The sequence below is a fragment of the Spermophilus citellus genome (assembly GCF_964194105.1).
Source record: "Spermophilus citellus genome assembly, chromosome: 12".
In the NCBI taxonomy this organism is placed as follows: domain Eukaryota; kingdom Metazoa; phylum Chordata; class Mammalia; order Rodentia; family Sciuridae; genus Spermophilus; species Spermophilus citellus.
The window spans coordinates 83919704-83935452 of record NC_138198.1 but is presented as its reverse complement, the minus strand read 5'-3'; the positions used below and the strand labels follow the sequence as shown (position 1 = coordinate 83935452).

Below are 15749 nucleotides of genomic sequence, written 5' to 3'. Positions count from 1 at the left end.
TATGTGTGTATATGCCATTCTTTGTTTGATAGTTCTTCTCTCTATGAACACTTGGATTGCTTCCTCCTTTTGGCTGTTGTAAAGAATGTTACTTGAATATGGGTGTATGAATACCTCTTTGAGTCTCTGCTTTCATTTCTTTTGCATATATACACAAAATTGATATTGCTGGATATTATATGGCAGTTGTTTTAATTTTTTGAGGAACCACTACATTGTGGTGTCCATAGCAGCTGTGCCATTTTACATTCCAACAGTGCCAAGAGTTCTAATTTCTCTATATTCTCACAAACTTTTTTTTTGACAGCCATCTGAAATGGTGTGAAGTATGGAGAAAAATGTTTTAAGTAGAATTAGTAACATTTTCTGTTCAAACATTAGCTCCAAGGTGTCCTGACTATCCCTGCTTACATTGACCTATAATTGCCCTGCAGAGTGGTGCTTTTTCAAATTGTATAGCATTTGCTCTGCATGAAATGTGATGGAGCGGGGTGCACCTTGGTGTCTCCCTTTTTACTTGGCTAAAAAACAGCTTCTCCACAAAACAGGGTGGATTCTTGAGATTTTCATGGACTCAAGAATTGGTTTAAGTTTATATATACAAAGTTTCCAGAAACTTTGAAGTCAAGGAAAACTCTTAAGATTGATGCATGGGAAAATTTAAATATAAAATTCTAAAAGCAATCTCAGAATTCATCTTATTTTCCTGTATTTGTGGAAATTCTCTCTATAATCTTTGCCAGTCAACAGTCATTTCATATTATATGTGAGCTTGTACATTGGTTGATATAAAGGTGTAAAGTCCAGTGGTTAAAAGTGTGGGACCTGAGTCATTGGGACCTGGGTTTGGATACAGGCTCTGTCACTTACTAGCTATGTAATCCTAGGTAGGTCATGTAATCTTGTTGAGCTAGAGCTTCCTCATGGGCATTAATGACTGCTTCACAGGGCTGTGGGTGGGGAAGATTGAATGCAATAATATGTATTTAGCATAACATCTGGCAAAACAACATAGATGCTAGCCCCTGCTACTGACACTTTTATACAAGAGTGATCTCTTAGGGCCACCCAGTCTACCATGAGAGAACTAGAAATATTAGAAGGTTAAGCATTCTATAAGGCAAAAAATTGTCTGCCCCTGACCCCTTTCCTTTTAAAATTCATGGTTCTAGGTCTGTGCTCTTCAGCATCACACAAAAGTGTCTTTCCTTTCCTGTGACAATTCCTTAGCCGTTTGGAACAACCAGTAAATTATTTTCCCTGAGTCAGACATCACCAGACTCCATTGTTACTACTGTGTCAAGCTTTCTAGATCGTTCCTTTTTTCTTCACTTATTCCTCTCAGGTTTTTCCTTAAAACTCATTATTAGAAAGGAGCTAAGTGTTCTATAGGGCGTTGGTGCAAAGCACAGCACTTCTCATTTGGCTTTCTATCTGGCTCACTCCTTTCCCTCTGTCAGCTGTTGATCCAGTGATACCTTCTTGTGTGCCCCCTGGACTCCTGGATGACATCCCTATCTCCCAGGACTCCCTTTCTTATAGCAGGTTTGTTTTCATCTCTTGTGTTTTCCACCATTAAACATACTAAGTATTCTTCTAGTTCTCCTTGTTCCTCTTCTCATCGTAGACTGTAAGTTGGATGAGTACAGGGATTGATTGTTGCCTATTTTCTTTACTGTTGATTCACAGAGCCTGGAATGCCAGGCATGGTGTGGGTGGTTGATTGTATTTGTTGAAGAGCACAGTGGAATGGGTGACTGACTCTTCCTTGGTTGCTGCTTCTGAATTTCTTGAAAGGGGCACTTGTTCCACTTCACAGTCATTGGTCAAATTTTTTTCTTTTGAAAATATCATAAAAAAATGTTAAGTGTACCTGAAGAAGGGAATATAAGAAGCCATGTTCATTGTTTTAGAATTTGGGGATTTTTAAATCACTTTGGTTGCTTAGTAAATTAGATGTGTCGTGTGTGTGCGCGCGCTGGGGAGGGAAGCCAGGAATAATCCACCACTGATCCCCCATTCCCTTTTTTTTAATTTTGATTTTTTAAAATTTTGAGACAAGGTCTCAGTTGCCCGGGCTGGCCTTTTAACTTTAAATCCTCCTGCATTAGAGTAGCTGGGATTACTGATGTGCAGCACCATTTTAGCTTAATATTTGATTTTGTACAAACATAAAAATTTTGTTGTATAAAAATATAGGTTATTATAGGTTATTAAAACAAGAATATTTGCTTTTTAAAATTATCTTAACAGAGTTTTGCAAGTAGTGAGCTCAAGATAAATAATCTTTAAGTATGGTCAAAGCTCAAAACTAGGTGCTTAATGTCCAGTGTGCCCTGGAAATAATTTCTATATGTTCTATGACTGGCAAAACCTGAGAACCACTGTTTTTTTAAAAAAAAACAATTTAAAATAGTTGTACACAATACTTTTATTTGGTTATATTTTTATGTGGTGCTGAGGATCCAACCCAGGACCTTGAACGTGCTAGGCAAGCACTCTACCGCTGAGCCACAACCCCAGCCCATGAAAACCACTGTTTTAAGATACTTAAAATATTTTCTTCAGATAGAGTATTAAAGTAGTGATTTCATTTTTTATCCATAGTTTGAGAACCATGGAAACACCTTTTGAAATTGAATAAAACATCAACATTTTATTCAAGAAAAGTTAGTTTCAGAAGGGCTTAACTATATTCACTGTATGCAGAAAGCTATTCTTAGAGACAGAGCTGAAGGCATTTCGGTGGAGATGTGATCATGGTATAGTTGTGTAGTGGAAAGGTCCTTTGCCGCAGTCCGGCTGCAGCAAAATAACGGCGGGGGAGGGGGGGGTGACGAACAACTTGTGTACTTTGATATAGCAGGAGTGGGAGCCGTTTATTGTAGGACAGGAGGGATATATATACATTACACACAGCTTATCTTAATTAACATAAACTAGATACAGCAGTCAACCAATAAGGAATCTCCACACTTAATGGCTCCCTGACCTTACTTCACAAACCACTCCCCCTGGCAAAATGCCAGACGCCATCTTGACTTGTTTTAAAGACCCTAACAGTCCTTAACAGTGAAAAGAAGCAACTTATTCTTTCAATAGCATTGATGAATCTTTACAGGTGGGGGTGAGGGTTGGTTCCCTGTGTGAAAGAGGCCAGGCACAAAAGAGACATCCCAAAACAGACAAACCTGATCCAGGGTTATAGAAATCAGAGTGTGGGTGCCTGGGGTGGAGAGAATGGGAGAATGCCTGAAGGAGCCCATGAGGATGGAGGAGGTGTGATAGAAATGTTCTGTGTCTTGGTAGTGGTGCTAGTTACGTGGGGTATATAGTCATAAAAATTCATTGAACTTTACACTGAAAATGGATGTGTTATACATAATCTCAGTAAAGTTCACTTAAAAATTAAAGTTAGAGTTGCTATGGTGTTACTTCTGTTATAAATAACTTTTTCTGGTTATTTTCATCAGCAGAACTATGAACAACCAAGTTCCTGAATAAATTGTGAAATCAAGATATGTGTAGATTATGATTAAACTTTTCTGCCTTCAAAAATGATTATGTATCTGTTTTGGCACATATCTAAAAAAGATATTTATTTCAAGCATGATAAAGTGTACAAATCTGTGGTGAGCGATTACATAAGGATAAGCTATTTTTAGGCAGAAGCTTTGCAGCCACAATGAGACGGGTGTGCTTAAATTCTCAGATTGGGCTCCCATGCTAGATGTCTGAAAAGCCGTGTGTAAACACCAGTTTACATTTGACACACTGCACATTTAATTCAAAACTTTGATCCAAACTTTGACTCCTAAATAGATGTGTTTAAGAATAATTTGCTAATTATGAAATTATGAGAGGGATATAGAAGGGATGTAAATCTGTGCAGTTTATAATACATCAATTATAGAGGGATATAGAAGACATAGGCATTATTAGATAGCTATTTTCTGTAAAGCATAGAGATTATAAAAATTAGAATCCAAGATCAACTAGTAAGTGTGTCTGGTTTATTCATATTGATATACAGATACACAAAATATACATTGCTGTTAAGTATCTTACATTTTTTTAAAATCAGAGTGAATGTGTTTCTTTGGTCATCTAGTTTTTGAAAATATTTTTAAGACTATAACAAATGTTTGGTTGGTTTAATTCCCACTGTCAGTATATGAGCAATCTTGTTACTGTGCTTTTCCTATTGCTATTTGTTAGCATTTTTCCTGTTTTATTAAAGAATATTTGTTTTATAAACTGCACAGATTTAAAGTGTAGTTTAATAAATTTTGACATATGCTTACACTGGTAAAGCCATCATCACTAGATAAGGAGTACCTCCCATCTTTTTGTATGCCACCCATTCTGTCTCCTACCCCATCTGTAGGGAGCTGTTAATAAGCTTTCTATCACTAGAGTCAATAGAAATTTTCTAGAACATTGTATAGATTGTACTTTGGGTGGAAGGGACCTGGCTCCTTTGACTCAGTGAAATTATTTTGGGATTCAGCCATGTTATTGCATCCCTTTTTGTTGGTGAATAGTATTCTGTTTCTTTTCATTGCTGAATAGTATTGTTTTATGCCTGTACCACAATTCATCCATTCACTTATTGATGGACATTAGTTTCCAGGACTTGGCTATTACAAATAAATTATCAATATATGTATACACGTATTTGGACATAATCTTTTATTTTTCTTAGATAAATATCTTAGGTGTTAAATGGTGCAGTTATATGATAAATGTGTTTGTGCTTTTTTTTTTCTTAAAAGCTTTTTTAAAAAATTGATGTAAAATTCCCAATATAAAATCAAATTTTCAGCATACTAGTCACTGGCATAATGTGAAACTGTCACCTCTTTATTCTTCTAAAATATTTTCATCATCCCAAAAGGGAACTGTTAATCATTAAGCAGTTTTTCCCCATCCTCTTCCTTGTCCCAAGTCTCTGAAAACCAGTAATATGCTTTCACTAATAATTTGCCTTTGTTGGGAATTTTATATGAATGGAATTATTTAATACATAAGATTTTGTGTCTTTTTCTCTTAGCATACTGTTTTTGAAGTTCATAGGCATTGTGGCATGTATCGATAATTAGTTCCTTTTTATGGCTGAGTAGTATTCTTTTTTGTGTATATTATACATTTTGTTTATCCATTGGGTTTCTACCCTTTGGGTATTGTGAATAGTACTGCTATAAATATTTTTTTACAAGTATTTGAACATTTGTTTTTATTTATTTATTTATTTATTTTTTGGTGTACACCTGAGAGTGTAATTTGTGGATTATAGGGTAATTCTGTGTTTAGCATTTTGAAGAACCACTAAATTATTATTCTCCATGGCTACATTTTACATTCCCATCAGCATAGACAAAGGCTTCAATTTCTCTATGTACTCATGATTAGTTGTTTTCCTTTTTTTTTTTTTTAATTGTAGCCACTCTAGTGGGTGTGAAGTAGTAGTCTCATTATGGTTATGATTTCCATTCCCCTAGTGACTAAAGATTGTTGAACAATTTTTCATGTGCTTGTTGGTTATTTGTATATTTTCAGGGAAAAATGCCCATTTAGGTTCTTCATTTTTTAATTGGATTGTTTGTTTTACTGAGTTAAAAGAGTTCTTTGTATAATTGTGTATATATTTTAGATAATACACTCTTAACCAATAAATGACTTAAAAATATTTTCTCTCATTCTCTTGTCTATTTAAAAATTTTTTTTAGTTGTAGATGGACAGAATGCCTTTATTTTATTTATTTTTATGTGGTCCAAAGGATCGAACCCAGAGCCTCACACATGCAAGGCAAGCCCTCTGCTACTGAGCTAATAGCCCTAGCCCTGTTGATTGTCTTTTTACTGTTGATAGTGTTCTTTGACCACCAAATTTTAAATTTTCGTTATCTGTGCTTTGGTGTACTTTTGTTTTAAAATTAACTCACAATTATACACACTTAGGGGTTATAGTACGGTATTTCCGTATACGTATACCATGTGCAGTGATCACATCAGTGTAATTTACATATTCATCACCCCAGATATTTATCATCTCGGTATTAGAAAGATTTAAAATCCTTCTAGTTATTTTGAAAATCAATTAATTGCTGGATAACACAGAACATTAAAAATTGTTTCCCCTATCTAAATACACCCCTTGGTGTATATTTTTTTAGCTACATTGGAACTTTTTGCCAGGGGATCTAAACAAATGTTTTTGCTGTAGTCTAGTACTCCTTCCTCCCCTCACCCACATTTGCCTGTTCAAGTAACCCCTATCCACAAAGAAAGTAGGTAAAATCTTCTGCTTTTAAAAAAGACTGATGATCATGTATTTTTATCAGTGTTGTTTGGGGGCTGTGTGGTTATTGGCAGCATCATGGATTGGGAAACTTGTGGGATGTGGATAAATGATCTTGGTGACTTTTGGCAACTTTATTAAAATTTTGATCTTCTATTTTTATACACATACACATATATTCCTCATAGTAGTTGTAAGAATTTAATGACCTTAAAAACACACAAAAATGCCATGTATGTTTAACTTTGCAATAGACTTAAAATTAGTTATGCGTATATATAGAACCATACACAATGGTTAGAACCATACAATGCTTATGAAATGAAAGTCACTTTTTTTTAACTAGACAAACTCATAATGAAATTAGGAATAAAGAGATTTTTGGAGATTTTTTATGAAGGTTCTTCACTTAAATTATATCTCTCTTTGTAAATTTTGAAATACTAATAATAGTGAAAGAGATCCTATCAAGACTATCTTGGATTGCTCTTTTTCTCACCTTTCCTCTTGTTATTATCCACCTTAATATTTATTCATTTAAAAATAGTTTGCCTAATTTTGAAATATTTAACCCATTATACTATAATCTGGAATAATTTGAAAATTATACATTAAAGTTCATACTGCTTGTAGGAATCTAATCCTATAAGTGCTGCTTTGGGGTTGTAAAAGGTATGTAATGAAGGAAATTTAAGCTATTGTAGAGATTTCTAATGTATTATAATCAGTGTCAAGTGGTTCAACTTTTCAATTGAAGAGCAAATTATTATGAGATTTTTGTACAAAATTATTCTAAGCCAGAGCCATGAACAGAACAGTGAAATAAACTTGCATGGAATCCCTATTGTTAGCATGTAGTGGGAGCAAATGCTAGTTTCGGAAGCTTGTTTCTCTGTTTTTTAAAAGATGTGTAAAAATGAAACAAAATTTTTATGTTGTCATTTGTTATTATCACTAATCTCCCATTGATTTTAAGTCATTCTGACAAAAATAAATCAAATATTCTGGGTTTTTATTGAGTTTTTCCAAACATCATTATCATCCTATTTTTAACCCCATCCCATTACTTATCAAGTATTTTCCCTGCAAGTGTTTCTAAGTACCTGTTTATTGGCTCTGCCCTGGGCATGGAGTTATCTTTAAATTCTTCCTTGATTTAAATGTCTAAAGACACCTTTTGAAAGGAATTAACAGTTATTAGCAGAAATTGCCATTTTAATAAGCTCCACTGAGGTCATTTTCTTTCACATCAGTAAACCATATCTGTCTCTTCCTCATCCAAGTGCAGAGACATACAGAGGTAACTGAGAAAGGCATTTCTTTCTTGAACTGAGTTGAGAAAGAGAGCATTGTCTGTAATAAAGGTGGACTTTTTAAATGGTGCTGGTTGCCCTTCACATCAGATGTAAGCAAAGGGAAAACACTTGAGGGTGTTTCCATGTGTTGGGTTACAGGTTAATGTGAATGAGGCTTTAATGGGGTCATAGGATCCATGTCATCTTTAATCTCAGGGTGAACTCCTTTCATTTTGTGTACATTTTGACATTTCAAAAAAGAGTAGAGATTTTTTTTAGTGTATCCATATGCTAGCACCAATAGGTTGTCTGTGTCTGTTTCCTGTTCTCTATATTCTTCAATTGCACTGAGATAACAGAAGCAATTAGAAGCAAACTTCAGGTTACACTTATCCACCTATCTGAGTGAGTGTGTGTGTGTGTGTGTGTGTGTGTGTGTGTGTGTGTGTGTGTATGCGCATGCGCGCACACAGGGCTTTTTTTTTTCTGCACCTAAGTATGAACTGTCCAAGACCTAAGCAAAGACCAGCTGTAGTCATGTAGATTACAGCACATTTCCTTTTGCAAACCCAACAGCATCATTGCAGCAATTCTCTTATTTGAACATTATTAATCTGCTCTATCTATTGAACCTTTCCATCAGTGTAAAACCTTACTAACTCCCCAAACCACTTCTAGCAACCATTCCCATTCTCTTTTTCTCTTCTGAGCAGAAGTTAAGGAATGTTTGTAGTTGCTCTCTCCTCTTTATTGACCCACTTGTCACCTCCAACATCCTCTCAGCACTAACTGAAACTACTCTTGAGTTCATGATCAATCTCTGTATTACCAAATACAGTTCTCTGCTCTTAGTTCTCATATTATTTGATCTGCCATCAGTTTTTCATTATTGATAATTTTTTTCCTCCTAGAAGTAGTACCTCTCTTGAGCTTCCAGGATACAACACACTTCTGGTTTTCCTCTTACCTCTCTGCCACCACCCCCACCCCGCACACGCGCACATTCTCCTTTGCTAGTTCTTTTTCATCTCTTCTACTAGGGCTTAGTCCTTAGATTTCTCTGAATTTCTATCTTTCTTCCTTAGTGATCATATCTAGTCATAAGACTTAAAACATATAATTTCTTCCTTAAGGACCTGGCTTGATATCTGGTTGCCCATGTGACATCTGCACTTGATGTCTGCTAGCTCCTCACGTTTTCCATATGTGAGACTAAGTTCTCAGTTGTCCCTGTCCTCCAGCATTCTTTCCCATGTTAGGCAATTGTAACTCTATCCTGGTTGCTCAGCCTGAAACCACAGTGTCATCCTTGATTCCTCTTTTTTCTCACATCTCAGTCTTTCAGCAAAACATTTAGGCCTTCCTACAAAATCTGTCTAGAATATGACATTTCTTGGCAATTCCATTGTTGATACCCATCTCTTACTCAAGTTGTTATGATAGCATCTTAAGAGATCCTTTTATTCTGCTCTTGACCTTCCCTATGGTCTCCAGCAGGATACGGAAATTCATTACGCTTGAAAAAGCATTGATAGCAAGGAGAGAGTTTCAGAGAGAGAGAGGTAGTGACAACTCTGAAACTGCATGTGTACAAAGGTGCTTTGTAAGTTTATGAAACAAAGCAAGTGTGTACTATAATATCGTGAGGATCTATTTCTATTCTTCATCATGGGATCATAGCATAATAGACATGGGATCATAGCATAATATCCCTGGAACTTGGAGGTGTGTGTGTGATGTAGCCTGGATGTGGTGGATTCATTGACTGGCTATGGATGTTAACCATTTACATCTCACATGGGCACTCTATCCTTTACTTAGTCTGTCTTTCTGTTGCTATATCTGAATGCCACAAACTGGGTAATTTACAAAGAATAAAGGTTTGTCTTGACTGTGGTTTGGAGGCTGAAAATCTTAAGTGTGTGGTACTGGTATCTGCTCAGCATGTGAGAGAGCCTCCTTGATGGGTCTTGGCACATTGGAGGACATCATGTGGTGAGACAGAGTAGAGGTGTTACCTGGATTTTAACTTCTCCTTTTAAAGCCATTAATGCCATCATGGAGATTCTACCCCTCATGACCTCATCTAATTCTAATTATCTCCCATAGGCCTCACCTCCAAATACCATTAACATGTGACTTTGGAGGGTTTAAGCCTCCAGTACATGAAATTTGTGGGACACATTTAAACTGAAGCCCTCTTCCTCCACCTAAACAGTGTAGTAGTTGAACTTGAGGGCAGAAGAGGTCTTATCAGTTATAACTCAAGTTTTTTTCTGTGGACCAGGGATTAAACCCAGGGACCCTTAACCACTGAGCCATATCTTTAGCCCTTTTTATTTTATTTTATTTTTATTTTGAGACAGGGTATTGCTAAGTTGCTTAGGGCCTTATTAAGTTGCTGAGGCTGTGTTTGAATTTGTGATCCTCTTGCCCTAGTCTCCCAAGCTGCTGGGATTACAGGTGTATGCCACTGTACCCAGCTCATGCTTTTTATCAACTATATAGCAAAAGCAGGGAGCCTACCTAAAATTTACATTTGGAAAAAAGTTTTGAAGTGAGAATACTATTAGGCCTATAACTACAGAAAGAGAAGTATCAGTGCTTTTCCTTCGCAGAGAGAAAACTAGGTGTTTTTAAACTCAATATTTAGCATTTCAAGTTTCTGTTACCTTCTTCATTATCAAAGCTATATGTGTAATAACAAAGAAGAAATGGCTCAGGATGATCTTGCTGAACCCACCAGAGTGCATCCAGTAGAAAGGGCTGCATCGGAATGACAATCAAGGCCAGGATTTCACCTAGCTTGTAATTGGATAATTATACACCGTGTTCTGTGAATACCAATATCAGATCACTTTTTAGTGGTATGTGTTTGCCAAATGATTTGATTGGATTTCTGCCTTTCTAAACTCCTCTGAAACAGGTCAAAAAACAGGGCCCTTGCTAGAATGAGAGTGTAAATGAGTCGTATATAAGCTGGCTACCACATGGCTTTTAAAAGATGGATTCTTTTGCTGGCAGAAGTGAATTCCCTTTGGAAGTGAATTTTACCTTCTAGCATGAAATAGGATAAAATGACAGACTACTTGGAAAGGCCTAAATTTGTATTAATCTTTCAGGGGCTACCAACACAGAGCATTGTATATGTTCACTGTAAAGGGTATAATGGTTCAGCCCTTCCATTTTTTTCCCTAAAGAGTTGTTTAAACATTTATGTTCACTTGATAATACATTGAATTTTGTTTTCTTAGTTTAAAATATCCTAATGTCGCCAGGTAGTAGTGGTGCATGCCTGTAACCCCAATGGTTTGGTTTGGAAGGTTGAGGCAGGAGGCTTGCAAGTTCAAAGCCAGCCTCAGCAACTTGGTGAGGTGCTAAGCAATATAGCAAGACCCTGTCTCAAAATAAAAAAGAAGGGCTGGGGATGTGGCTCAGTGGTCGAGCTCCCGTGGGTTCAATCCCCAGTACCCAGTAAATAAATTAAATTTCCTAATGTAATTATAAACACGTGTTGGAGTTCACTAGTTTTATGAGAAAAATTTTTATTCCTTTTATAATAACTAGGATAAGTACTATGGTTTGAGAATTTTAAAAACCTAGTAATCAGTATGTACATGTTGCTATATAATGTCAATGCAGTGAGAGCTTTGCACCTGGGATTGTAATGCACAAATAAATGCACAAAAGGTACTGTTTCTATTACAATAATTTCTATGCTAGCAAGGGAAAATTTGGAAATGGTTCAAAGGTAAGATGAGTATTTTATGAAGTTGCACTCTGCAATATCTTTATTAGCAGTTCAATACTCATTTTTAAATGCAAAATTTCCCCTAGGTATTTCTGAAATGTTGAGATTTTTAGAAGGTTTGAAATTACTTTGTTCCAGTAATCCCTCTGACTAAAAAGTGTTAATGGAAGTTAAGTATGCTGCTAGATGCTTCTCTAAAGCAACCAGAGAGTTCATTCATTACTAGTGCAATTTCTGTGCTATGTAGAGTTACTTTCTCATGTACATCCCTTAAATAATGGTAGAGATTACCATTTTGTGGGTAGTTTTATAGTAGTTACTTTAGTTCAGTTGATCCTGTTAGGCTTGAAACTAGTAAGAGTACCCTCAGATGAATTGAAAAATAAAATTAAGGTCAGAAATAGGAGGTGAGAGCCTCTTCCTTTCCTGTTTCCCACCCTGTTCACTTTCTCTTGGGAACAAGTGGGAACAGATGTAGATGTGTAGAAGTGAAGTGCTGCTTATTTTAGATGGTAAAGGATTATAACTACATTTTGAATAAAATCTTGTTGAGGGAACTGGATATTTTTGGACCTTGATCATTTATTTGCCATTTTGCTGAAATCTGCTAGATAAATTTAGGTATTAAAATGTATGTATTTTTTAACTAGAGGGGATCATTTAGTTGACCTTCATTTTTAAAGGTACAATGTAATAACACATTTACATTTTTAATATTTGAAAAGTGAAAAAGATAAAGCTAAAGAGAGTGGGCAGAGATGGAAGACTTTGATCTGGCAGTATTGTTTTTGGAATCTACAAATATAACAGTGCTGATAGATCTTTTCATTCAAAGGAAGAATCATTTTGGATGTTGTCCTTAAATCTAGATAAGTGAATTGTTTAAATCATCAGAGGGAGGAAGAACCATATTTTATTTTTTTTAAGTTGCTCTAAGCCATAGTACAAATATTTCCTCTTCTGGAAATAACAGTTTAGATTATAGGAATATTTGCCAAATATTTTTCAGTTTCCTAAAAATTGTAATTCTCTATATAATTTTTTTAGTTTATGTCTCTGCTTATTATTGCTTACCATTTATTGCTATTTTTATTTCATTAACAGCTCTAATAATTATAATCTCAATGCTATAAACAGTAAGGTGTCTAAGGACTGGAACTATTCCCAAGATCATAAAGATGTAACCCTGCTTTGTGCTATGAATTGAGCATTCAGTAAAATTGTATTTTAAGTGGTATCCAGGATTCTTATTTAGAGTGGTGTACCTACTGTGCATCTCTTAAGACCTCAGGGCTACAAAGGGCCCTGGAGTCAGAACAGAGACTGAAATGCTTCATCCTTGTTCATGGGGAGGAGAATGGGAATGTCAGGCAGTGAGAGGGTTAGATCCTGTGCAGTGAGGAAAGCAGGAGCCATTGTAAGAGTTCTACAGCTTCTAGGACCCAGGACCTGCACACAAAAGGTTTGACCTGGAAGAGGTATAGGGAGTTCACCCTGTCCAATGCTTTTCCAACTGTGGGACTAGCTCCTGGGTTTGGGCCTCGAGGGTCCACGGGGAGGGGAGAAGAAAGTCAAAGCAGTGAGACTTCTGATCCACACCCAGCATCACCAGCATGTTTCTGCTTCCTAAAATATCTTTTTTATATTTGATAAACATATTTTACTGCTAAATTTAAAAGTTTGAAGACCACTATGTTGACCACTGTTAAATTAAACCATTAAATGATAGTAGAAACCTCTTATAACAGGAAACCAAGGAAGAAGGATCTTCTGAGAAAGTATAAGATATAGCTCAGGTGGTAGAGTGCTTGCCTCACATTCACACACACACACGCACACACACACACATTGCTACAGTAGATCTCAACATTTTTGGCTCCTATATACAGTGCCCTATTGGCTCCTAATACAACCAGATTAAGGACTAAATGGCCTGAACCACTAATACAAGATAGGTGAAACTCTTCCTACCAAGTCTAGTAATGCTGTTTTGTAGAGATTAGGTTACATGGAGCTTTGAGGGTTTTAGTCATCTGCAGAAGTCTTGAATCACATGCAAGGAATGGATGGTCCTTTGAAAGATGAAAAATCAAACCAGAGTTTACACTGTCTGTTATTTTTTATTTTTTTGAGTATAGTAAGTTGAAGATGTGGAATTGAAGCTAAAATATGGAATTGAACAATTAAAATTAAAGTAGTTATATTTATTACTGGACAACTTGTTTTATTTGGTAGACCTACTGCTAGGGAAGTATATCTTTTCTTTGATGTGGTAGACATTTTTAACATTAGAATGGTTCACATTATTTTGTTAAAACCATCTTCAAGCTTTTTATTTCATGATTAATGTTGAGAAATACTATTTTTTTAAAAAATATGTGTGATTTCTGAATTGATTAACATGCTTCTTAATCTAGAATCCTGATTGAGCTGAATTTGTTTGGTAGTTCTTAATCTGTTTTCATTAACTTAGCTGTTGTGAGAAAAAGTCCCATGGGAAGAACAAAATTAGCTTAGTAATTTTGCTTATTCATCCATGAGTATATAACATGACTGTTTTCATTTCTGTTGTTTCAGTAGATATGACTCAAAAACAAATAACATTGTCTGAGTAAGTCTGTCTCTTGTCACTCTAAAATCTTTTGTCTATCTGTTTTCTTCTAGGTGAGGAATTTTAAATTGGAACAGGAGCAAGAAAAAAACAAAATTTTGTCAGAAGCACTGGAGACTCTAGCCACTGAACATCATGAATTAGAGCAGTCTCTGGTGGAAGGGTCTCCGCCTCTCAGCATCCTTAGTGAGGACGAGTTCTATGATGCACTGTCAGGTAACTGGAATCCTTTCATCTCTGTTGGGGGTGATTTATAGTCCACCATCTAAATGTCGTGTTAGCATGTTGTTACCTGGAGTTTCCCAGAATAAACACATGGATATATATTAGTATAGTTCTCCAAACTGCAATTTTTTTGTGTGTCATATAAGTAAGGAAGGCTTGGTATAAAATTTATTACTGAGTCTGCCTAGTATATGCTATACTAGGATTGGAGTGCTATTAAAATGGGACATATTTGACTTATTCCTTTGTTCAGTGACCATTTATTTAATACCTCCTGCTGCCAGGTGCTATCACATGTTCTAAGAAAGATGGACAGTTTCAAAGAGGTCGAAGAGTGAAGGATACAGATGAGTAACACTTGGTTACAGTTCAGTATGCTTAGTGCTGAAGTAGAGGTGAGTCCTTGATATAGCTGGAGCAGGCAAAAGGAAATGCTTCACTTTGACTCGGAAACACATGCATAGCCTGCCTGCAGTGAGTGTGGACTTCAATTCCTCTAGCTCTGACCAACTTTGTCACCTGGGGCAAGCTTCATGACCTCTCTGGTTCTGAATTTCTACACACTTAAAATGGAGCAATTGTAATATCTATTTTAGTACTTTAAGGATTAAATGAGTTCATATGTGTAAATAGTGCTTAGAATAGTGTCTGGTAGTACTGGCACTAAAAACTTAGAGCTATAGGTGGAGAGAGGAAGACAACCTAGAAGAGGAAGTACCAAGGAAATTTAAACTTGCGGGAATTGATTTTAGAAGTTCTGAGACATATGTGGGTGGGGAGGAGAAGCAAATATAGAGGGAAATAGTTGGAGATCAGTGAAATAGAGAAAAATTATTTTATTGAAGGAAATTAAATACTTGTATAACAAGTGAATATACATAAATATGGGTTTCATAAAACTTGTCCGTGAAATCAGAAAACCTTTGTGTATGTGAAGTGAAGGATCAAATTCATAATAGGAAATGAAAGAGAGGAACCATGGTGAGAGAGAGAGTGGAAATAAGAACTAAAGAAGATTAGGCTCAGGAAGGTAAAGAAGGGTATGAGAATATAGGACAAGGAAAGGGGGTTGGTAGGGTGTAGACTTAATAGAGGAGAGATCATTATATAAAACAGAAGCAAATGGCAGCACCATTGGCAGAGGTATGGCAGAATTAAAACAAGAGGAAAACATAATGTTAATAGCCAAATTTCATAATAGAGAAAGATGATGATGGTGGTGGTGGTGGTGTCAGTTAAATATGAAACAGTGACTCCTACTAGGAAGGCAAAGAAAGATTGACAAAGTAGTCTACATGACTGGGAGGCTGGAAGGTAGCCGACACTGAAGACTGCTGAAATTTATTATACATAACACTGTGTCACATCCGTTGGTGTTATGTCATGTACTCCTTATGTAAGGGCCCCCAAAAGGAAGTCATTCAGAAGTTTATGGGATTAAATGCATTGAGGTCTGAATATAAAAGATCTCAGGTTCTTCCACTGCTTATCTTTGTTATTCTTAAAAACAACTTAATGTTATTTTATTTAAAAACCCCCATGTTTAAGGTACTTTTCTAGTATGCA

The 15749-nt window shown here is 36.0% G+C and overlaps 1 protein-coding gene across 7 annotated transcripts in view; it reads left to right on the top strand.

Moving 5' to 3' along the window:
* The window catches only part of OSBPL1A (oxysterol binding protein like 1A), a 217301-nt gene that overhangs the window by 121518 nt on the left and 80034 nt on the right, over positions 1–15749 (top strand). For 6 of the 7 annotated variants that reach the window (XM_081263607.1, XM_081263606.1, XM_081263608.1 and 3 more), the window contains one exon: positions 14012–14174. The exons of the other annotated variant lie outside the window; for it this stretch is intronic. In XM_081263607.1, coding sequence (XP_081119733.1) covers positions 14012–14174 — 163 coding nt within the window. The remainder of the gene's footprint in view (positions 1–14011; positions 14175–15749) is intronic. 7 annotated transcript variants of the gene reach the window in all.